The 24178-nt window shown below is 41.6% G+C and overlaps 1 protein-coding gene across 1 annotated transcript in view; it reads right to left on the bottom strand.

The window, feature by feature from the left end:
• F5 (coagulation factor V) overlaps positions 1–24178 on the bottom strand; it is a 128926-nt gene that overhangs the window by 90937 nt on the left and 13811 nt on the right. Inside the window, exons 3-6 of the mRNA XM_069761677.1 lie at positions 17986–18108; positions 8782–8994; positions 6486–6644; positions 1057–1278 (exon numbers count right to left, since the gene is read on the bottom strand). Of these exons, the coding sequence (XP_069617778.1) occupies positions 1057–1278; positions 6486–6644; positions 8782–8994; positions 17986–18108 (717 nt within the window). The remainder of the gene's footprint in view (positions 1–1056; positions 1279–6485; positions 6645–8781; positions 8995–17985; positions 18109–24178) is intronic.

Here is a 24178-nt window from a genome sequence, read left to right as displayed (position 1 = left end):
AGGGCTTCAGGTTGAGGCCCTGGCCACACAAGGACTAGGGCTTCAGGTTGAGGCCCTGGCCACACAAGGACTAGGGCTTCAGGTTGAGGCCCTGGCCACACAAGGACTAGGGCTTCCGGTTGAGGCCCTGGCCACACAAGGACTAGGGCTTCAGGTTGAGGCCCTGGCCACACAAGGACTAGGGCTTCAGGTTGAGGCCCTGGCCACACAAGGACTAGGGCTTCAGGTTCGGCCCTGGCCACACAATTACCAGAGGTTCAGATTAAGGCTCCCTGCAAGGGATACTAGAACAAGGGACCTGGCAACATACAGTTACATACACACACACAACTCAGGGTATTATAGGGGTTGCTCAGACACCTTCTTATTGGGTAGGGTTCATTTTATACAAGATGCCTCTCAACTGGAGGCATTTTCAAACTATGCATGCTGTCCCTTTAAGAGCAGGGGAGCATGCGCATACGAGGCACACTGCCGGGAAGTTTATGTGGCGTGCACAGACAGCAGGAAGCAGGGAGAAGTGATCGAGAGGCTGCAGAGGCGAGAATGTCAGCATCCCTGCATGGAGGGAGAAGAGAAACCACGCAGGGATGCCGGCATTAGCATTACATAGGTGCTGGTTCCAGCAATCTGAAAATATTTGGGAAGCAGGCGCTGTGAATTGTCATTTTTGGGTTCACAAAACTCCATTATTTTGACATGTGAGGGTCCCAGAGATGGGGCTCACACATATTAGACATTTATGAATATCCTGTGAGTGTACTTCTGAGGTTGGATTGGTGTCTTCAGAATATAAGATGCACATAAGTTTTTATCCCATCTTGGATCTCAAAATTGGGATATTAAGTAACTCAAAAAGAGCAAAAATTGTAAAGCTGTAGGAAGGTATTACATAGATAGGTAGGTTCAATGATCAAGCTCCTGGCAGTTTATAATAATGGTCTCATGCATATCCATCAAATTTCCTTTGAGATTTCTTGTGTCATTTCCCTATGGTAATACATTTATACACTTCACAACAAGAATGATATGTGACTATATTGCAGAAATCTTTACCTTCGAGATGTTTTTCAACAAGTGAAGATATATTCCATCTGCCAGTTTGGGTTACAGTCATGTTTGCAGTTGTGGATGCCATGCTGACAAGGCTTATCATAGAGACTTTATGAAGTTTTTCCTCCAAGGAGTGCTCAAAGATGTGAATGGAGAAAAATTCAGGTTTGGAACTCAAACCCAGTATATGCCAACTAATGTTGTCATCGACACAGGCTGTGAATGCTGGAGCACAAATACCATTATCCAATATTTACATAGTACCAACAAAACAAATATAATCGACTCCTTTATGTATTCCTGTATCTTCTTAAATAGGACCGGGCTACTCTGCTAAATTGTAGAGCTTGTTTCTTTTTTAAATACTATTTCCTAAGAAATAACCATTCTGGAGCATCTTTCATATTCTAGAAAATTCTGAATAAAGTGACAACTGGGTGTTACCTGTTAGGGGCGTGTCCCTGCACACTGTCCAACCAAAGCTGACAATGTGAAACTGTGTAGGGGAACGTGACCGTAAAAATATCAATGATAACACCCTGGGCTATATTTATTCACTTATTTGTAGGAAAAACATCAGAGGAACAGAACATCACAGTCATAAGGAAAGATGATCCAGAATTGAATCTTTTAATGTGACTTCAAGCATTTGCTATAATAGAAATGTCAGGAGGGCTGACAGATCCTCTTATAAAATGTGCTTATACGAGATATGTTTGGGGTGCACTTTCAAATATTAAATTAGAAAAAAAAAATTATATATACAGTACAGACCAAACGTTTGGACACACATTCTCATTTAAAGATTTTTCTGTATTTTCATGACTATGAAAATTGTACATTCACACTGAAGGCATCAAAACTATGAATTAACACATGTGGAATTATATACTTAAAGGGAAGCTGTCACAACCAAAATCGATGGTGAGCTAAGCCCACCGGCATCAGGGGCTTATCTACAGCATTCTGGAATGCTGTAGATAAGCCCCCAATGTATCCTGAAAGATGAGAAAAAGAGGTTAGATTATACTCACCTGGGCGGGTGGTCTGATCGGATGGGCGTCGCGGTCCGGTCCGGGGCCTCCCAACTTCATAGGATGATGTCCTCTTCTTCTCTTCATGCTGCGGCTCCAGCGCAGGAGTACTTTGTCTGCCCTGTTGGGGGCAGAGCAAAGTACTGCAGTGCGCAGGCGCCGGGAAAGGTCAGAGAGGCCCAGCGCCTGCGCACTGCAGTACTTTGCTCTGCCCTCAACAGGGCAGAAAAGTACACCTGCAGCAGAGCCACAGTGTGAAGACAAGAAGAGGACGTCATCGTAAGAAGATGGGAGGCCCCGAACTGCGACGCCCATCGGACCGGACCGCAGCGGGACCGCCCCTGGGTGAGTATAATCTAACCTCTTTTACTCATGTTTTAGGATACATCGGGGGCTTATCTACAGCATTCCAGAATGCTGTAGATAAGCCCGTGATGCTGGTGCAGGTTCCCTTTAACAAAAAAGTATGAAACAACTGAAATTATGTCTTATATTCTAGGTTCTTCAAAGTAGCCACCTTTTGCTTTGATGACTGCTTTGCACACTCTTGGCATTCTCTTGATGAGCTTCAAGAGGTAGTCACCGGGATTGGTCTTCCAACAATCTTGAAGGAGTTCCCAGAGATGCTTAGCACTTGTTGGCCCTTTTGCCTTCACTCTGCGGTCCAGCTCACCCCAAACCATCGCAATTGGGTTCAGGTCTGGTGACTGTGGAGGCCAGGTCATCTGGCGTAGCACCCCATCACTCTCCTTCTTGGTCATATAGCCCTTACACAGCCTGGAGGTGTGTTTGGGATCATTGTCCTGTTGAAAAATAAATGATGGTCCAACTAAACGCAAACCGGATGGAATAGCATGCTGTGGTAGCCATGCTGGTTCAGTATGCCTTCAATTTTGAATAAATCCCCAACAGTGTCACCAGCAAAGCACCCCCACACCATCACACCTCCTCCTCCATGCCTCACAATGGGAACCAGGCATGTAAAGTCCATCCGTTCACCTTTTCTGCGTCGCACAAAGACACGGTAGTCGGAACCAAAGATCTCAAATTTGGACTCATGAGGCCAAAGCACAGATTTCCACTGGTCTAATGTCCATTCCTTGTGTTCTTTAGCCCAAACGAGTCTCTTCTGCTTGTTGCCTGGCCTTTGCAGTGGTTTCCTAGCAGCTATTTTACCATGAAGGCCTGCTGCACAAAGTCTACTCTTCACAGTTGTTGTAGAGTTGTGTCTGCTGCTAGAACTTTTGTGGCATTGACCTGGTCTCTAATCTGAGCTGCTGTTAACCTGCAATTTGTAAGGCTGGTGACTCGGATAAACTTATCCTCAGAAGCAGAGGTGACTCTTGGTCTTGCTTTCCTGGGGCGGTCCTCATGTGAGCCAGTTTCTTTGTAGCGCTTGATGGTTTTTGCCACTGCACTTGGGGACACTTTCAAAGTTTGCCCAATTTTTCGGACTGACTGACCTTCATTTTTTAAAGTAATGATGGCCACTCGTTTTTCTTTACTTAGCTGCTTTTTTCTTGCCATAATACAAATTCTAACAGTCTATTCAGTAGGACTATATATAATTCCACATGTGTTAATTCATAGTTTTGATGCCTTCAGTTTGAATGTACAATTTTCACAGTCATGAAAATACAGAAAAATCTTTAAATGAGAAGGTGTGTCCAAACTTTTGGTCTGTACTATATATATATATATATATATATATATATATATATATATATATATATATATATATAGACACTGAACAAAAATATAAGCACAACACTTGTTTTTGCTCCCATTTTTATGAGCTGAACTCAAAATCTAGGACTTTTTCTGTGTACAGGGTGGGCCATGTATATGGATACACCTAAATAAAATGGGAATGGTTGGTGATATCAACTTCCTGTTTGTGGCACATTAGTATATGGGAGGGGGAAAACTTTTTAAAATGAGTGGTGACCATGGCGGCCATTTTGAAGTTGGCCATTTTGGATCCAACTTTATTTTTTCCAATGGGAAGAAGGTCATGTGACACATCAAACTTACTGAGAATTTTACAAGAAAAACAATGGTGTGCTTGGTTTTAATGTAACTTTATTCTTTCATGAGTTATTTACAAGTTTCTCTTTGTTTACAGCCATTGACATGCCGCAGAGGTTAACACTAGTGATGAGCGAGTATACTCGTTGCTCAGGCTTTCCCAAGCACGTTCGGGTGTCCTCCGAGTATTTTTTAGTGCTCGGAGATTTAGTTTTCATCGCCGCAGCTGAATGATTTACAGCTACTAGGCAGCATAAGTACATGTGGGGGTTGCCTGGTTGCTAGAAAATCCCCACATGTAATCAAGCTGGCTAACAGATGTAAATCATTCAGCAGCGGCGATGAATACTAAATCTTCGAGCGCTAAAAAATACTCTGAGGACACCCGAGCGTGCTCGGGAAATCTCAAGTAACGAGTATATTCACTCATCATTACTTAACACGTGAGGAGCGGATATAAATTGTGTTGATGTCTGGTGAACGCAGTACCCGGGTCATTGAAGCAGATTTCAATGCAAGAGACCCTACGCAAGAAAACTATCACCATTCCCATGTTATTTAGGTGTATCCATATAAATGGCCCATCCAAAAAAGTTGAACATAATGTTCTGCGTAAACTGAGGGTCCTGCTCCAATTTTTGTTTTGCCCTTTCTGCAAGTTCAGCGCGCCGATATGGGTCATCCTCGTTTTAGATGCTGCAGCAGCTGGACTTTGTAAGGGTGCCATTTGTAAGTAGCTAATATCCGCCAAAGGGATTTTCGACTGATGCTAGATCAGCGCGCTGAATTTGCAGAATGGGCAAAAAAAAAATTGGAACAGGACCCTCAGTTTACACAGAACATTATGGGTAGGCCATTTATAACCTCTGTGACATGTCAATGGCTGTAAACAAAGAGACACTTGTAAATTACTCATGAAAGAATAAAGTTATGTTAAAACCAAGCACACCATTGTTTTTCTTGTGAAATTCTCAATAAGTTTGATGTGTCACATGATTCTCTTCCCATTGGAAAAAATATAGTTGGATCCAAAATGGCCAACTTCAAAATGGCCGCCATGGTTACCACCCATTTTGAAAAGTTTTCCCCCTCCCAGATACTAATGTGCCACAAACAGGAAGTTGATATCACCAACCATTTCCATTTTATTTAGGTGTATCCATATACATGGCCCACCCTGTACATAAAAGGCCTTATTCTTTCGAATATTGTTCACAAATTTGCTAAACCTGTGTTAGTGAGCACTTCTCCTTTTGTGATATAGTATATCCATATCACAAGCGTGGCATATCAAGATGCTAATTAGACCGCATGATTATCGCAGGTGTGCCGTTGGCTGGCCACAATTAAAGGCCACTCTAAAATGTGCAGTTTTAAAGTATTGAAGGGTGGTCAGAAAACCAGTCAGTATCTGGTGTGACCACCATTTACCTCACACCTTCTTTGCATAGAGTTGATCAGGTTGTTGATTGTGGCCTGTGGAATGTTGGTCCACTTCTCTTTAATGGTGGCACGAAGTTGCTGTATATTGACAGGAACTTCAACAAGCTGTTGTGTATGCCGATGCAGAGCATCCCAAACATGCTCAATGGGTGACATGTCTGGTGAGTTTGCAGACCATGCAAGAGCTTTGCACAGCCATTGAAGAGGAGTGGACCCACATTCCAATACCCGATGAAGGAGTCAACCTGAGTGGGAAATGCTTTGTATGGATGGATAAAGATCCAGAGAACATAAACCCTTGTCTTCACTTTGTGGCAACGCCGAGAATCACTGCTCTTTTTTCCTGTTTGATTACATTGAGTTGTAACTTCTAGATCTCCCAGCAAACAATGGTGCTATCCAGCAGGTCACAACCTTCAGAAGACCAACTGAAGTAGCTGAAGATGGCAGCTGATTAAGATATTATTAGGGGCAGGGAACTTACATTAAATACACAATTCCAGATTAAGATATAAAAAAAGTCAGAGTGGTACTTTAATATCTTCTGACAAATGTAAAATAGAAGTGTCCTCCAGTACTTGTGTAAAAAATCAAAACAGATTTTCACACACAAGAATAGAAGACTGGATGAGAGCTAATTTGCATACTATTTTCCAGGGAGCATTGATGGCAGCAAGACTATCTACACCTCGTTCCCTTGCCGGTGGTCTTTCCTTCCGCCAGTCGGCATCGAGGAAGAGGATACCAGCAGGGGTGCCAGCCAGTGAGGAGGAGCTGCAGGGGAACAGTATGTGAATAAGGAAATATTTATCATCCTTAACGCCCACTTGGGCCATAATAAACTTAAAAGAAAGGGGTGGAAAACCCCCTGAAGTACTAACTTTTCTTTAAGACTCAATGTACCGAGAAAGTAGTAAGTATTCATACCTGGTACAGCTCCATTCACATATCCATTTACAGTATACATCAAAGGTCTTTCCTTCATTGATGGAAAGGTTTGCCAACTTTTACTTTCATCGAACACCCCAAACATCAGGACATAATCTTTGTTAAAGTTTTTTTGTGTTCCATCATGATTTAGGCTTCCTAATATTTAATGGGGAAACAATTGTTAAATCTTACAGGTGTTCAACAGTCACGTATTATTACAAGCTAGTACTGTTGTATGTAGAGTGATGCATAGACCTGGGCCCAAAGATATACAGCGGGTGAAATTTTTCTTAGTAAATATATTTGTAAAGGTGCTATTGACTTGAAATTCTTTCCAAATGTCGGTAACAACCCATCCAATCCACACAGGCAAAAAAAAATATCAGATCATAGATGTCCATAAATTAAGTTATGTGTAAAAATGAGAAATGACACAGGGAAGAAGTATTGATCATGCTTACTGAATTGTATTTAATACTTCGTACAAAAACCTTTGTTGGTGATGACAGCTTCAAGACGCCTTTTTTATGGAGAAACTAGTCGCATGCCTTCCTCAGGTGTGGTTTTTGCCCATGCTTTTTACACAAACACTCTTAAAATCCTGAAGGTTCCATGGGCTCCTTCTATGAATGCTGAGCTTTAGTTACTTCCATAAATTTTCTCTTGGATTTAGGTCAGGTGACTGGCTGGGCCATTCTAGCAGCTTTATTTTCTTTCTCTGAAACCAATTGACAGTTTCCTTGCTCGAATGTTCACCCTCCTTTCATCTTCATCATCTTGGTAGATAGCAACAGATCTTTATCAAATGTACCTTGGTACATTTATCCATTCTTTCCTCCTTCAATTATTCAAAGTTTGCCAGTGCCATATGCTGAAAAACAGCATCATATCGTGATGTTCCCACTTCCAAACTTCATTTGGTATGGTGTTCTTGGGTTGATATGCAGTGCCTTTTAGCCTCCAAACATGGTGTGTATTATAGCATCCAAATAATTCAATTTTGGTCTCACATGACCAGACTATATTCTTCCAGTATTTCACAGGTTGTCTAAATGTTGTTAAGCAAACATTAATCTCACTTGAACATGCTTTTTGTTAAGCAATGGAGTCTTGCATGGTGAGCATGCATATACTCGTAGGTCATCGGGGTTGAGTGCATAACTTATAGTTTTCCTTGAAACAATTGTACCTGCTGATTCCAGGTGTATCTGGAACTCTCCACAGGTGGCCCTTGGCTCTTGGACAACTCTTCTGATAATTCTTTTTACTCCTTTATCTGAAATCTTGTTGGGAGCACCTGGTCCTGGCCGGTTTGTGGTGAAATGATAAATTATGTTCTTTCCACTTCTGGATTATGGCCCCAACAGTGCTCACTGGAACCTTCAGTGGTTTAGAAATTATTCTGTAATCAATGAGGTCAGTATGTTTTACAACAATAAGGTTGCAACGGTCTTGAGACAGCTCACTGGTTTTACCCATCATGAGATATTTCTTGTGTGACACCTTGGTAATGAGACATTTTTTATAGGCCATCAGATGAACCAGCTGATATTCTTATTCACTTAGTGGCAGATTTGCTTTGTAATTACTGATATATTTCAGCTGGTGTCATGCCTTTGCAATCTATGGTTTGATCTATTTGTCTGTGTAGATTGGATGGGTTATTGGTGACATCTAGAGAGAATTTCATGTTGTTAGCACCTTTAGAAATATATTTACTTAGAAATTTGATGACATGTTCAAACTTATTTCACCCACTGTGCTATATTTTTACAGAGCAGATTTTGAATTTAGATTATGACTATATATCTGCAATTGATCTGCTTCCACCCTTTTCATATGGATATTATGGATGGGAGTTCCCTCATCATTTCCTATCAACCACAGTGAAAAGCCACTGCTTTGATGGACTTAATGTGACCACTGACCATGAGTGGTGCAAGTAACCCTTAACAACTTTACAACTGGGGGGTTAGAAAAAATTGTGACATGTTCAATCTAGGAATGGATTTGTAATCATCTCAGTTATCTATGTCCATTAAAGCCTTGTTTTACTTAGGGAAAGACTTTCCCCATTAATAGACTACCTGCATTATCAGTTTTATCTGCAGTGCCCGTCATCCCAGCTAGTGCATTGGCCACCACTTTGTGTCTGTCCTTGTCCTAAATGAGGTCATTCAGTGAGGAGGAATGGAAGGCTTTGTGGGGGTCTTAATGGACAGGTTAAAAACATGTTTTATGGAATAGCCCCTTTATATATTTAAAACTAATGATTGGATATATTATTCTTTACCTTTTTTACAAATCAGCAATGGACCAATCAAACCAGAATTCACATCTTGTACTGGGTTTGCCATTGAATAATAACTGCTGGTTAAACAGTCAGGATCAGCTTCTTTCGGCCCCACATCCTCTGTAATATCCCATTTATAGGTGTACATTTCATTCGGTTGAACCAGATCATCCATTTTTTCCAAGCTAGGTGTCTTGTCAGCATATAATGCGCCTAAACAAAATAAAATATATTATGACCCTCTGATGTAATGATTAAAAAGCAGGATTTATATTTTGCAAAATGTAGCAATTACTGGATCCTAACACACACGGAGGAGATATCTTTTCTATAAACTTTGGGTTATGTTATGGGATTCCGCACCTTAAGGTACCGTCACACTAGACGATATCGCTAGCGATCCGTGACGTTGCAGCGTCCTCGCTAGCGATATCGTCCAGTGTGACAGGCAGCAGCGATCAGGCCCCTGCTGTGCTGTCGCTGGTCGGGGAAGAAAGTCCAGAACTTTATTTCGTCGCTGGACTCCCCGCAGACATCTGTTATGGCTGGCAATCAGGCAACACAGCGTGCAGTAATCAGCGCACATACAGAGATCTGGCAATAACCAAAAACAATAGGACAAGCTCTGAGACGTGGAATCTCTGTAGACTGCAGTACCTGATCTATCCTCACACAACTATAAGCAGCAGTGGATTGCGCCTAACAACTACCTATGCAACTCGGCACTGCCTGAGGAGCTGACTAGCCTGAAGATAGAAATACAAGCCTGACTTACCTCAGAGAAATACCCCAAAGGAATAGGCAGCCCCCCACATATAATGACTGTTAGCAAGATGAAAAGACAAACGTAGGAATGAAATAGATTCAGCAAAGTGAGGCCCGATATTCTAGACAGAGCGAGGATAGCAAAGAGAACTATGCAGTCTACAAAAAACCCTAAAACGAAAACCACGCAAAGGGGCAAAAAGACCCACCGTGCCGAACTAACAGCACGGCGGTGCACCCCTTTGCTTCTCAGAGCTTCCAGCAAAAGTTAATAGCAAGCTGGACAGAAAAAACAGAAAACAAACTAGAAGCACTTATCTAGCAGAGCAGCAGGCCCAAGGAAAGATGCAGTAGCTCAGATCCAACACTGGAACATTGACAAGGAGCAAGGAAGACAGACTCAGGTGGAGCTAAATAGCAAGGCAGCCAACGAGCTCACCAAAACACCTGAGGGAGGAAGCCCAGAGACTGCAATACCACTTGTGACCACAGAAGTGAACTCAGCCACAGAATTCACAACAGTACCCCCCCCTTGAGGAGGGGTCACCGAACCCTCACCAGAACCCCCAGGCCGACCAGGATGAGCCACATGAAAGGCACGAACAAGATCTGGGGCATGGACATCAGAGGCAAAAACCCAGGAATTATCTTCCTGAGCATAACCCTTCCATTTGACCAGATACTGGAGTTTCCGTCTAGAGACACGAGAATCCAAAATCTTCTCCACAATATACTCCAATTCCCCCTCCACCAAAACAGGGGCAGGAGGCTCCACAGATGGAACCATAGGTGCCACGTATCTCCTCAACAACGACCTATGGAATACATTATGTATGGAAAAGGAGTCTGGGAGGGTCAGACGAAAAGACACCGGATTGAGAATCTCAGAAATCCTATACGGACCAATAAAACGAGGTTTAAATTTAGGAGAGGAAACCTTCATAGGAATATGACGAGAAGATAACCAAACCAGATCCCCAACACGAAGTCGGGGTCCCACACGGCGTCTGCGATTAGCGAAAAGCTGAGCCTTCTCCTGGGACAAGGTCAAATTGTCCACTACCTGAGTCCAGATCTGCTGCAACCTGTCCACCACAGAATCCCACCATTACATCCTTAAGAGCTTCAGAGAGACCCTTTCTGAACAAAGCTGCCAGCGCAGATTCATTCCACTGAGTGAGTACTGACCACTTTCTAAATTTCTGACAATATACTTCTACATCATCCTGACCCTGGCATAAAGCCAGCAGATTTTTCTCAGCCTGATCCACTGAATTAGGCTCATCGTAAAGCAATCCCAGCGCCTGGAAAAATGCATCAACATTACTCAATGCAGAATCTCCTGGTGCAAGAGAAAACGCCCAGTCCTGTGGGTCGCCGCGCAAAAAAGAAATAATAATCAAAACCTGTTGAATAGGATTACCAGAAGAATGAGGTTTCAAGGCCAAAAATAGCTTACAATTATTTCTGAAGCTCAGGAATTTAGTTCTGTCACCAAAAAACAAATCAGGAATCGGAATTCTTGGTTCTAGCATCGATTTCTGATCAATAGTATCTTGAATCTTTTGTACATTTACAACGAGATTATCCATTGAGGAGCACAGAGCCTGAATATCCATGTCCACAGCTGTGTCCTGAAGCACTCTAATGTCTAGGGGAAAAAAAAGACTGAAGACAGAGCTAAGAAAAAAAAATGATGTCAGGATTTCTTTTTTCCCTCTATTGGGAATCATTGGTGTGGCTCCTTGTACTGTTATGGCTGGCAATCAGGCAACACAGCGTGCAGTAATCAGCGCACATACAGAGATCTGGCAATAACCAAAAACAATAGGACAAGCTCTGAGACGTGGAATCTCTGTAGACTGCAGTACCTGATCTATCCTCACACAACTATAAGCAGCAGTGGATTGCGCCTAACAACTACCTATGCAACTCGGCACTGCCTGAGGAGCTGACTAGCCTGAAGATAGAAATACAAGCCTGACTTACCTCAGAGAAATACCCCAAAGGAATAGGCAGCCCCCCACATATAATGACTGTTAGCAAGATGAAAAGACAAACGTAGGAATGAAATAGATTCAGCAAAGTGAGGCCCGATATTCTAGACAGAGCGAGGATAGCAAAGAGAACTATGCAGTCTACAAAAAACCCTAAAACGAAAACCACGCAAAGGGGCAAAAAGACCCACCGTGCCGAACTAACAGCACGGCGGTGCACCCCTTTGCTTCTCAGAGCTTCCAGCAAAAGTTAATAGCAAGCTGGACAGAAAAAACAGAAAACAAACTAGAAGCACTTATCTAGCAGAGCAGCAGGCCCAAGGAAAGATGCAGTAGCTCAGATCCAACACTGGAACATTGACAAGGAGCAAGGAAGACAGACTCAGGTGGAGCTAAATAGCAAGGCAGCCAACGAGCTCACCAAAACACCTGAGGGAGGAAGCCCAGAGACTGCAATACCACTTGTGACCACAGAAGTGAACTCAGCCACAGAATTCACAACAGACATCGCTGAATCGGCGTGTGTGACACCGATTCAGCGATGTCTTTGCTGGTAACCAGGGTAAACATCGGGTAACTAAGCGCAGGGCCGCGCTTAGTAACCCGATGTTTACCCTGGTTACCATCGTTAAAGTAAAAAAAACAACCGCTACATACTTACCTACCGGTGTCTGTCCTCGGCGCTCTGCTTCTCTGCTCTGGCTGTGAGCACAGCGGCCGGAAAGCAGAGAGGTGACGTCACCGCTCTGCTTTCCGGCTGTCCGGCGCTCACAGCCAGACCAGAGAAGCAGAGCGCTGAGGACAGACAGCGGTAGGTAAGTATGAAGCGTTTGTTTTTTTTACTTTAACGATGGTAACCAGGGTAAACATCGGGTTACTAAGCGCGGCCCTGCGCTTAGTAACCCGATGTTTACCCTGGTTACCGGGGACCTCGGGATCGTTGGTCGCTGGAGAGCTGTCTGTGTGACAGCTCTCCAGCGACCAAACAGCGACGCTGCAGCGATCCGGATCGTTGTCGGTATCGCTGCAGCGTCGCTTAGTGTGACGGTACCTTAAATCCTGAGATGGTTTGTTGATATTCCTAAGGCCTTCCACCTCTAGATTAGTCGCGTCGGTTCACCATAGAAATGGCCCTGAACAGCATAGGCTATTTAGAGTTTGTCATTTGACTGCAAGTGTGTGATTTGCCTACCTGCAGTCACGGGGAAACTGCTCATCTTCTTCTCTCAATCTTCTACTGTTATAAGTGGATAAGGATCTAGTCAGCACATAACTGCAAGTAGGCAAATCATATACTTTTGAATATGTAGCGACCGTTCAAATCAGCAAGCAGAGCTGACTCCTAACAGTATGTATATTACACATTGTTAGAACTTGCTCACACAACTGTATACAGTAATTTTATCAAAACTGCAGCAAGCAGGCCAGTAAGTGACAAATCACTGTAATCAGGATCTCTGCCTCTACATCTTGCTGCTCTCACATAGGATAGCAAAACCCTGGTGGCAGTTTACCTTTAACCCCTTTTTGACATTTCTTGTAATAATAAGACGTAACAATCCATCCCTGTGCCCTGGGCCTATTTGACCAGGGACGCATTATTACGTCATCGCGATCTCTGATTCTGACAGCTGACACCCAGCACTAAGTGCCAGGAATGGTCACACACCGCTCCCAGCACTTTAACCCCTAAATGCTGCGACTGAACGTGATCGCAGCATTCCGGAAGCCGGCAGAGGGATGACAGCCCCTCTGTCCTTGGATCGGAGACCTCGCGGCATGACGCGGGATCCCGATCGTTGCCATGGAGATCTGATGTCATCATGACGACATTCGGGTCACCAAAGCTAGGAAAGTTGCTCTGATCAGTGCAGAACTGACAGTTTGTACTGCACAGGGATGCTGCTGCATCTCCATGCTGTACAAGCAATCAGCCTGCAAAAAAATGATAGTTCTACAGTGAGACAAAGTTAATAAATAAATAAATAATAATTCTAAAAATATATATCAGAAATAAAATAATAAAAAAAATCAACAGATATTGTACTCAAATATTTGCATAAAATATATATAAACAATAAAAATACACATATTTGGTACTGCCGCGTCTGCAACGACTCGACCTATAAAACTGTCCCACTAGTTAACCCCTTTAGTGAACACCATAATAAAAATAAATAAAAAACACAGCAAAAAACAGTGCTTTATCATCAACACAGGTGGACTCCAATGAAGGAGAAGAACGATCTCAAGGAGGATCACACGGAAATGGACAGCATGTGACTTAAATATGAGTGTCTGAGCAAAGGGTCTGAATACTTATGGCCATGTGATATTTCAGTTTTTATTTTTTAATAAATTTGCAATAATTACTACATTTCTGTTTTTTTCAGTCAAAATGGGGTGCAGAGTGTACATTAATGTGAAAAAAATTAACTTTTTTGAATTTACCAAATGGTTACAATGAAACAAAGAGTGAAAAATTTAAAGGGGTATGAAGACTTTTCATACCCACTGTATTTTATTTGACATATCTCTGTGATTTAAGGGCATGAAAATTCAGTGAGAAAATTTTGAAATTTTGAAATTCTTCGCCAAATTTGCATTTTTTTCACATATAAGCGCAAGTCATACCAAAGAAATTTTACCACTATCATAAAGTACAATATGTCAGGAATAAACATCTTCATTTCAGCCCCTATCTCCTGCTGTCTTCAGCATAGCAAAAACTGCTGACACATTGACTTTAAATTGTGCACACATTACTAAATAGATGTCTTTGACCTGATGTGTACATACTTTGAAATTCCATGACAGAATTGTTGTATGATACTAAAACTTAATTAGAGTTGGACTAAAACATGTTAATTTTGATACTTGGTTGGTGATTATTCTGTCATTTTTATATGGATTATCAAAGTAAGTTAGGGTAAGTACATAACTCTGATTACGGCTAAGATTTATTTATTATTAATGTAAGCAGTTTTTGAATTATGGTGACACAGAGAGCTTACACTGATACTACTAGATGGCTCTTGTTAGCAGGGATTAAAACATTATCCAGCCACAATCCCAAAAAAGTCCGGACGCTGTGTAAAATGTAAGGAAAACAAGAATTTCATCTTATTTGGAAATATCTTATAGACATATGTTATTCACAACAGAACATAGAACACAGCTCAGAAGATGAAAGTTAGATATTCTTAGATTTCATGTCAAACAATTAACTCATTTAGAAATTAATGGCAGTAACACGACTTAATAAAGTTGGGACAGGGTTAACAAATAGCTGGGAAAGGAAGTGATACTAATGAACAACAGCAGGAGGGTCAATTTTCAACTAAGTCACATGACTATAAAAAGATCATGTTAGAGAGGCAGAGTCTCTCAGAAGCAAAGATGGTCAGCTGAGCATTATATACAGAAAGAGAGAGACAGAGAGAGAGGTTTTAGAACATGTGCTCCCATACAAACAATGTCTATTTCATGAAAAGCCTTGCATATGTCAGCAAGAAAATGCTAAACCACATACTTTATCAATCACAACATCATAGCTTTGCAGAAAAAGAGATCGGGTGATGACCTGGCTGCCTGCAGTCCAGACCTTTCACCAATAAAAAATAGTTTTTTGCATTATGAAATTAAAAATCTGGCAAAGACAACCCAGGACTGTAGGGACAAAAGATTCCTCTCCCAAACCTCCAGTAGTTGGTCTCCTCACTTCTCAACTTTTACAGACTGCTGTAAAAAGAAAAAGGAATGCAACAATGGTAGATATGACATAGGCCTAATCTGTTGTAGAAATTAATTTCTTAATGAGTTATTTATTTTCAGATGAAATGGAAAAATGTCTAATTTTTTACTTCTGTTCTATGTTCGATTGTGGATAACATATGGTTATAAGAGATTTCTATATTATTGCATTCTTATTTTGTTTGTTTTTTTCTTTAGATTTTACATAAAGCCACAACTTTTTTCGAGTTGTGGTTGTATAAAGCACAGCCACCAGGAAGGAAGTCTGAGCATTGTTGCAGCACTATGGTGGGCAGAGCTCTCCGTAACTGTGTAGAGAGAAAAGAAAAGGGACTGAGTGATTCTCAACAGAGGGCCTGCGAGGGCCTAAGAAGAGTCTGTTACAAATGGTGCAGTGGTTGAAGCAGCTCCAGTGTGAGGTCTAGGATATAAGATAAGAGGCAGTGGTGCATCAAAATAACAACTGTAAAGATAGCATCCTGCTGTAGTAAAGACAGATATATTACCTTTTTTTTGCTTTTTGGTGGTAATTCATTGTATATAAACTATATGTGGTGTTCTGTATGTGTATGTGTGTACTGTGCTGTGTTTTTCCCTTGCATTGTCTGAGCACCTTTGCTACCAAATTTGTAGTGAGCTGACAGGCCATGGTATTGGTACCCCCTGTCTAGTAGATGCTGTTGTTAGTGCTTGCCAAGGAAGAGCCCATAGGGGATGTAAGTAATTGCATTTTTGCATTAAAGCTCTATACCGCCATGTTAGAGAACACCAAGGAGTCAAGGGAGAGTCATTAGAAGACAGTGTTTTGGCATCAAAAAGAGGAAAGTGCAGTTAGGCCACGTATGGTGCCTGGAGAACCTGTCATGTAACTTTTGGCTTGGGCTTGACCATTGTCCATTGTAAGAGAATTGAAGAGCTGGAGGCCAGAAGGAAAATGGGGTGCTCCTAAAATTCTGTGTGGACTGGAAATTTTGGTACCATGCAAAAAGGCCCAACATTTTGAAGTAGCAGACAGTGAAATAACACGAAAACTACAGCCACAATAGTTGAGTGACCTGACAATAGCTTCAGCCATCGGCAAAGTCAGATCTGGGAGGTCTGCAGGGGTTGAAACTTTAGCCTGGTGGAAAGTTAGCCTCCATGTACTGAATGGGCTGTGTAGGATCATCAACCCTGGAAAAGTTGCACTTGAGTCAGACAGGATTGTAGAACTTTAGCCTTTAAGAAAAATTTCAACCATCAATAAAAGGGCTTAACGATTACCCAATGGGGTGTTAGTGACTTGTTATTACAATCTTAGTGGACTGGTGGAAATTAAGATGAGTTGTTAACCATCGGCGTCTTGGAGATAATGTTGAATATTTAGAGAGTGTTTTTCCTACTGACTTAAAAAGAAGTTCCAGGGTAAAATTGTAGGTTGCAAATATTACTTGTATCCTCTTACTTGTATCCTCTCATGGCAGTATTGTGCTGCAAACATTTTCGTATTTAACAAATATATGTCTAAATGGAATACTTTATCAAAGAAACTGAATCTGACAATCCTGCTACAATATGGGTAAGGGCTCCTTTTCACTTGTGAGAAATACGTCCGTGTCTCGCATGTTAAAACCAAGCTCTGGCGCTGGCACTTGGGAGCGGAGCGGGCAGCTCCATGTGTTGCTATGCAGCCGCACGCTCCGCTCTGGAGTGTCGGCACCAGAGCTGGGTTTTAACATGCGAGACGCGCTCATATTTCTCGCAAGTGAAAAGGAGCCCTTAGTGAACGCAATGTTTTTTTCTGGAGGGGTCTGCTCTGAAACCTGCCTGAAAAAGTGCTCAGAAATGCTAAAAAGAATGAACATGTTCCTGTCTATGCTAAAATTACATACTACTCATATGTTCAGGTTTTTTAGAGTATTTTAACCTTTTCAGGTTTCCAAAGCTGCCAAACGATTAAAAGAAATGACATGTCCATTTGTCAGGTGTTTACAGAGATGAATACGCAATGTACTTTACAATACAAGTCAATGGGAAAGCTCAAAAGATGCATGGTAGATGTTCTGGTTATCTTTTTGACCATTTTGTTGGTATTTTTACTTAAAACACCCTTAGTATTTTCTTTATTGTTAAATGGAGCTATAAAAAAAATGACAAAAACAGCAGTAAAAAAAAAACACACAAAATGCTGAAAAGCTAATACAAATACTGCCAGCAGTCAAAAACATTAAAAAAGAGTTTAAAGATGAAAAAATGGAAAAAAGATGCTTCAGGAAAAAAATTGTCTGTGTTTTCTGAAACACCTCTCTCTTGAAAAACTGGACTGGTTTGCGCACCTGAAAAACTCTATTTAGTGATCAGTGTGAACATTATGTAATGCAAGAAGTAAATGATAGGTTCTGGTGTACAGAAGTTACCTATAAACCTTGTTTAATAAAGAGGGGGTCAGCATTCGAGCACCTCTGTGGATGCTATACATTTTGTGTCCTGTTTGTATCATCCCTATTCATGTATTCTGCAGTGATGCTAGTTAGGGTGTTCTGGCAGGGAAAGTGATCCAGGCGCCTGATCTGTGAGTGATAAAATACTGTATATAAAAAAGGACAGACATTATATTATTTGGACTCATGTAACAAGTAAAAATAATTTTATTTCGCCTGTATATTTATTCAATTATGAATGGTTGAGTGGAATTTAATTTTTTTTTTACCTTCCGACAACTTTCCATATGAAATTCCTTGTGGATGAATGGTAAGAGGCTTACTAGCCATATTCTTAAAATGGACTTTTAAAGTATCTCCAAGTTCTGCACGTAACGTCGGTCCAAGGATACCTAAAGAAGAACAAATGAAGCCATTCTGAAACTGAATATGAATAAAACCTTATAATTGTAATTTTAAAATATAATAACCCACAGCTGACTAATTTCATATATATTATCTAGATGCAGCCATGTTTTAAATAGCAAAGTGCAGAATTTTCATAGACGATTATGAAGAAACAAAAAAGATATGTTGAATTACAAGCAGAGATTTCACATACTGCACTCCAAAAGCAATAAATGTGAATAACTCTGCAAAGGAGAGATGTGGCGCAAAATAGATAAGAGCAGCAGATGCAATAATGAAAGAGAAGATGCTACTATCACTCAGTGCACTTGGTCGACCTGAGGACCTTGGGGAATTCTGAAGGAGCAAGTTGAGCATCAAGAGACAATTTTCTTTGTAATCTACTCTGAGGGCGTGTGTTTTCACCCTTCCATCCCAATGTCAGCAATCACAACTAGGTAGCATTGAACACTGCTATAACTGTGATTAGCAGCTACCGGGAAGGTGGAAAGTACACACTTCCTAGAGAAAATGCAGAAGAAACACTAGTTGGTTTGCAAGAAGAAATTTCACATTTTCTGCTCCAAAAAAATGAAACTTGAACATCTCAGCAATTAAATGAAGCAGCGCAAAATAGAAAAGAGTGTCAGAATTATGGGAGCTCAGGGATGTTTACAATGTATCAAAATTATTATGAACAAGTAACAAGTCCTCTTTAAATGTGCAATATATGATGACCACTGTTTACTTGCTGGACATCTTTCATATAAAAAATACCGGCAATTACAGGCCACATGAGTAATATGCAGGCATTACCAAAGGGGTCAATGATTGTCTGCAGTGGTCACATGAAGCAGTCAATGTATGGTGCATGATTATTGCAGTAAGTCAGCAGAAACTGGCGAGGACCACTGGAGCAATGGCATTGTGTGTGTAATGGCAATAAAGTGATAAGAATACTTGTCATGTAGATATTTTATAAATAACAACAAAATCATATAAGAAAAAGTGACCTGATATCATTAGAGACTCAACAACTAGCAATGAGAATGCTCTGATAACAAGGTTAGGCAGGTATAATGCATCTGACATTCACAGTCCAAGAGCAGACCAGCAGCTTTAGAGGCATAGAAAAGGCTGTTTGATAATTTCAGCAGACCCAAAGTCTGTTAAGACATCGTTGTCTGAACTTGGACTGCAAATTTCAGACATATAAAACCACCCTAACCAGTGAATCAGTCAGCAAACAACAGGCGGCCGGTCACATATGCAATTCTGCTGATTGAGGTTAGGTTCTCCTAAGAGCAGGTGCAGACCACAGAGAAAATTGGTCAGATTCTGAGAATCACAATCTGACCAGAGGCTCATCAAAGTCAGAGTGTGACTTGATTTTCTCAGAGGTGGAAAGAAAAAAATGTTTCTCTATCTTCCCACTTCAATCTGAAAATTGAATGGCCCTCGGATGTCATCCAAGTGCGATCCAATGCCTTCCATAGACCCATAGACATGAATGGCTAAATGTCATCTAATTACACTGGTATACAGTGATTATGGTTTCAATGATGTGTGAACGGTTTTATATTAAGTTTATGGTGCGGATTAAGAATATGACTTCAGTTTTGCCAGATTGGCTCTAGTTTCTGAAATATATACTGTAATAGTTAATTAATGACAGTATAATTCTGGCTTCAAAAAGTCTCTTTTATAGAATTGTAAGCCTACAACTTGAAATACAAAAAAAATGACATGGGATATTTCATTACAAAGAGTCAAAATATGGACCAAACCACCAAACGCTATTGTATTTGTTATCCTACACAAGTCGCTTATGGGGAATGCATTACCTCGATGAATTATCTAAAAAACTAGAACTAATTCAGCAAAAGTAATGGGATTTTTTTAATTCAGCAGCCTCAAATTATCCTAAATCCATTAGAAAAATATTGGCACCTGAAACCAATTTTTTTTTTTTGTAGACCTGTGTTATCGGAGACAAATTATGAATGCTGTGATTTTTCCCTCAGACCACTTGGTCCAAGGAAAAAATGGATATGTGCACAGCTCCATAGAATAACATTGGTTTGAGTGCAATCCGATGTTTTGACAGATCGCAGTCTGATCGAAACCATGGTCATCTGCATAAGCCGTTATACAAAAGAGAGATATGCTGATATGTACAGTACATTATGGAACTGACATCTATGTGATTACGGTGCAGAAAGTGTTTTTCCAGTTTTAGAAAAGTGGCTCCCGAATAATCGAATACTAGTAACAAAACAAATCCAGATACGGTAATACTCACCTTCCCCGGAGTCCAGCTCCATGCTCCCATCTCTGTTTTGGTTGCAGTGGCGAGATCACATTGAAAGAGCGCATCACCACTGTAGACAATCAGTGAGCTCACAGACTCCACCAATGTAGAAGTCAAAAGCCAGTGATTGGCTGCAGCAATGAAATGCGCTGCAAAGTGATATCACCGCTGCAGCCAGATCTCACAGACGGGAGAAGCTGTGGGGAGGGTGAGTGTTATCTGGTTATTGTTGTTTTTTTTAACCAGAATCTTCTTATTTGAGGTTCACTTAGCTAAAAGGGTGTTAAGGGTCTGTAGACATCTGCGTCATGCATGTGTACGAGGCAGGGCCGGGGCAGTAGTCATGGCCGTACATTCTGACATCTCTGCACCTTGGCCTCCCGATGCATGGAGACACTGTCCATTTCTTTCCATACCTGTGTCCTCATTATCTGCACCATCAGGGTCACCTCTGCTTCATCACAGGCTGCCATCATTTGGAGTAACCAGGATAGAGACACAGTCCGGTTTAACTTTCAAACGACTTTACTTTTCCTCAGCACATTTATAGTCCTTACAGCATCATTAGTGGAATCATTGTTACACATGTCTTTCTCTTTCCCTCTGTTCTCCATCTCACACTGCATGTATCCAGGATGGACCGCATCACACGTTTCCCCTAGGTCCTCCCAATCCAGCTCCACAACGGTTAGTCCCTCCATTAACTGTTTTGCACCAGCCAAGTTACTGTTTACGTAGCTAACTGGTGTTTAGTGAGTGATCTACTCTCCGATACTGCACTTTGTGAGGACTCAGCCTGCTCCAGCCCTGGGTTCACTATGCCTGGGGATCCATTCTGCGACCGCATTGCCCTGATGCTGAGGGAATCCACTCAGGCTATGAGTTGTCACATGCAAGAGCTGACTATGTCTCCCGACCAGTCTCTGCTTCTTCCTTGTCTTTTCCACTGTGGTCCTTGCCTCCACGGTTCTGGCTCAATGCTGCGGACGCTGGGCTCCTTGTTCTAGAATGTTACAGGGTAGGTGCAGATATCACAGGGCAATTAAGCCCGTCTGGACTGGCTGGGTGCTCCGGCCCCTACTGAACTAAATCAGGAAGTTCCCCCTCTCTATCCTGCTACCAACCCCTCCTACATTAACTAGTAATTAATAACATGATGCCCCATCTAGTGGCCAAACTCCATCACTACGCTTTCCCTATTCAGACACAAAGAAGGGAAAAAGAACATTAGCAATATGTATGACATGGTAATACACAAAGTAGTGTAGCAGTACCAATAAAACACAAATCTGATGACTGGTAATACACATATTAGTGTAGCAGTACCATAATAAATTTGTTAACACATGTAACATTATCAATTATTAAAGGGGTGGATCTCTCATCCCTTACACATGCAGGGATGGAATTCATGATAGACATTGGTGGAGGCAGAATAAATACACTTTTCCTTAACATTAGCCTCATGGGATCACAAGGACAATAGTATTATACACATATCTGCACGGTAATACCATTGACCTGAATAGAATATTCCAGCTGCCCAAACATCTAGTCATAAGCCCTTGTTTCAACATCACGACTCCCCCACAATTACAGGATGCCGCACAGCGTCTAGAATCTCAGGCCTTTGCTGGGGGTAAATACAGCAGCAGGGGGTGCGGAGCAGGAATGATCCCGGGATTTGAGCAGCAGGAAATGCAATTTTAAGAAGATTATGTGCTGGCTTCAAATAGCAGAAAACAACCTTCATCAAAGTAACATTAAAGTCCCCATGTAAAAAGAGTAATTGCTTCCCCCATAGTTCATAGAGCACATAATGAACAGCTCACCAGAGAAATATATGCTGATAATACTGTACTGGGCCGCCACAACAGCTCTGACCATTCTAGGCAGGGTCTCTATGGTATCTGCCACCAGGACAACATTAGTAGCAGATCCTGCAAGCTCTAGAAGTTGCAAGGTGGGTAACCCCTTCTCAGATGGTGTATCTCCCCTTAGAAAATAAAACAGACTATACTCACATTCGATGCTGATGTAGTACCAGCGAATCTCCCGGGCTCACATGATGCTGTTTTGCCACATGAGCCCAGAAGCCAATAAGCGGACGGTTCGCTCTCACTTCCAATGAATATAACTAATATTTGGAGGAAGTCAGAGAGAAGAAGCAGCGCTCTCATCTTCTGTGGTTCAGTCTCATCGAAAAGAAGTGAGACTGAATCGGCCGTATATTGGTTCATGTAGCAGAACAACGTCACATGAGCCCCGGCAGATCAGGTGCATGGCATTGGAGATGAGTATGGGCTGTTTTTATTTTATAAGGGAGAATATAGCAATTGAAAAAGAGCAGCCCAAGTAGTGGACAACCCCTTAAACGATTCAGACCTGTTTTTCAGAACAACCCACTGATTGTTAATTGGGTCGGTGGACCGTTCCTAAACTTTTTTTGGTGTGACAAAGTGCAATTCTGCTGGAAACCTGTTGCCATTAGGGGTGTCCTTATCAGCAATAATATTTAGGTACGTGGTACCTGTAAAAGTAACATCCACGTAAATGCCAGATCCCAAGGTTTCCCAGCAGGACATTGGCCAGTGGACTACACAGCCTCCAGCGGCATGCCTTCCTCCTATTTATTGGTAGGAACATGGGTGTAACTACAGTGGGTGCAGCAGTTGCAGTCATACATCAGATCTGAAAAAGGCTAATACTATTATATATCCATGTTAGATGGGAGCATCATGTTGGAGATTTTGCATTGGGGTCCATGATCTTTACAATGTTTTGCTGTGTAATCTGAGAGCACCATGATGTAGGGAAAGACAGTGCTTTGCTATTTTAATATAATCAGTGTTTTATCTGGAGGAATGTATCACTACTAGTGATGAGCGAATATACTCGTTACTCGAGATTTCCTGAGCACGCTCGGGGGTCCTCAGAGTATTTTTTAGTGCTCGGAGATTTAGTTTTTATTGCCGCAGCTGAATGATTCACATCTGTTAGCCAGAATAAGTACATGTGGGGGTTGCCTGGTTGCTAGGGAACCCGCACATGTAATCAAGCTGGCTAACAGATGTAAATCATTCAGCTGCGGCAATAAAAACTAAATCTCCGAGCACTAAAAAATACTCGGAGGACCCCCGAGCGTGCTCGAGAAATCTTGAGTAACGAGCATATTCGCTCATCACTAATCACTACAGGATAACTGGTATCATGCCTCCTGGTCCAGCATGGCCAGTAAGTTCCTCTGTTTCTGAGTAATTTGCATTTGAATTGATATAAGGGTGAAGACCTATGGTAGATCTGAAGCCTCTGTCACTCCATCGCTGTGACTTCAGGCATAGGAGATAGGAGCCATCAGTCAGCAGGAGCTGGAGAGACAAAGGCTTCAAATCTACAATAGTCCATCAGGCATATCAATTCAAAGGCTGATTTTTCAGTAATGCGGGAATGGACTTGCCATGTAAAGATATTGCTGGACTTGTCGTTGAAAGAGCTACAAGTACATATAAATAGTTTGGGGGTGAAATCCTGCTGACAGACTCCTTTAACACTAGTCAAACTTTTAGATTTCCAGTTTTCCTTATGTGTTTGACATTCTGTTATCTTTCTCCTTAATCCATAGCTTTACATTTGCCAAAAACTTGATGATTAATCTCCATAATCTTATAAAACCAGTACCAGGTTCTGCATCCCACACGTAAAAGAATGAATAAAAAATAAATAACGTTATCTAAACAGAAAATTTGCTGTGGTTTAAGAAAACT

Source organism: Ranitomeya imitator, chromosome 3 (assembly GCF_032444005.1).
Source record: "Ranitomeya imitator isolate aRanImi1 chromosome 3, aRanImi1.pri, whole genome shotgun sequence".
In the NCBI taxonomy this organism is placed as follows: domain Eukaryota; kingdom Metazoa; phylum Chordata; class Amphibia; order Anura; family Dendrobatidae; genus Ranitomeya; species Ranitomeya imitator.
The sequence above is the reverse complement of the archived record's forward strand: the minus strand, read 5'-3'. Positions and strand labels throughout refer to the sequence as shown.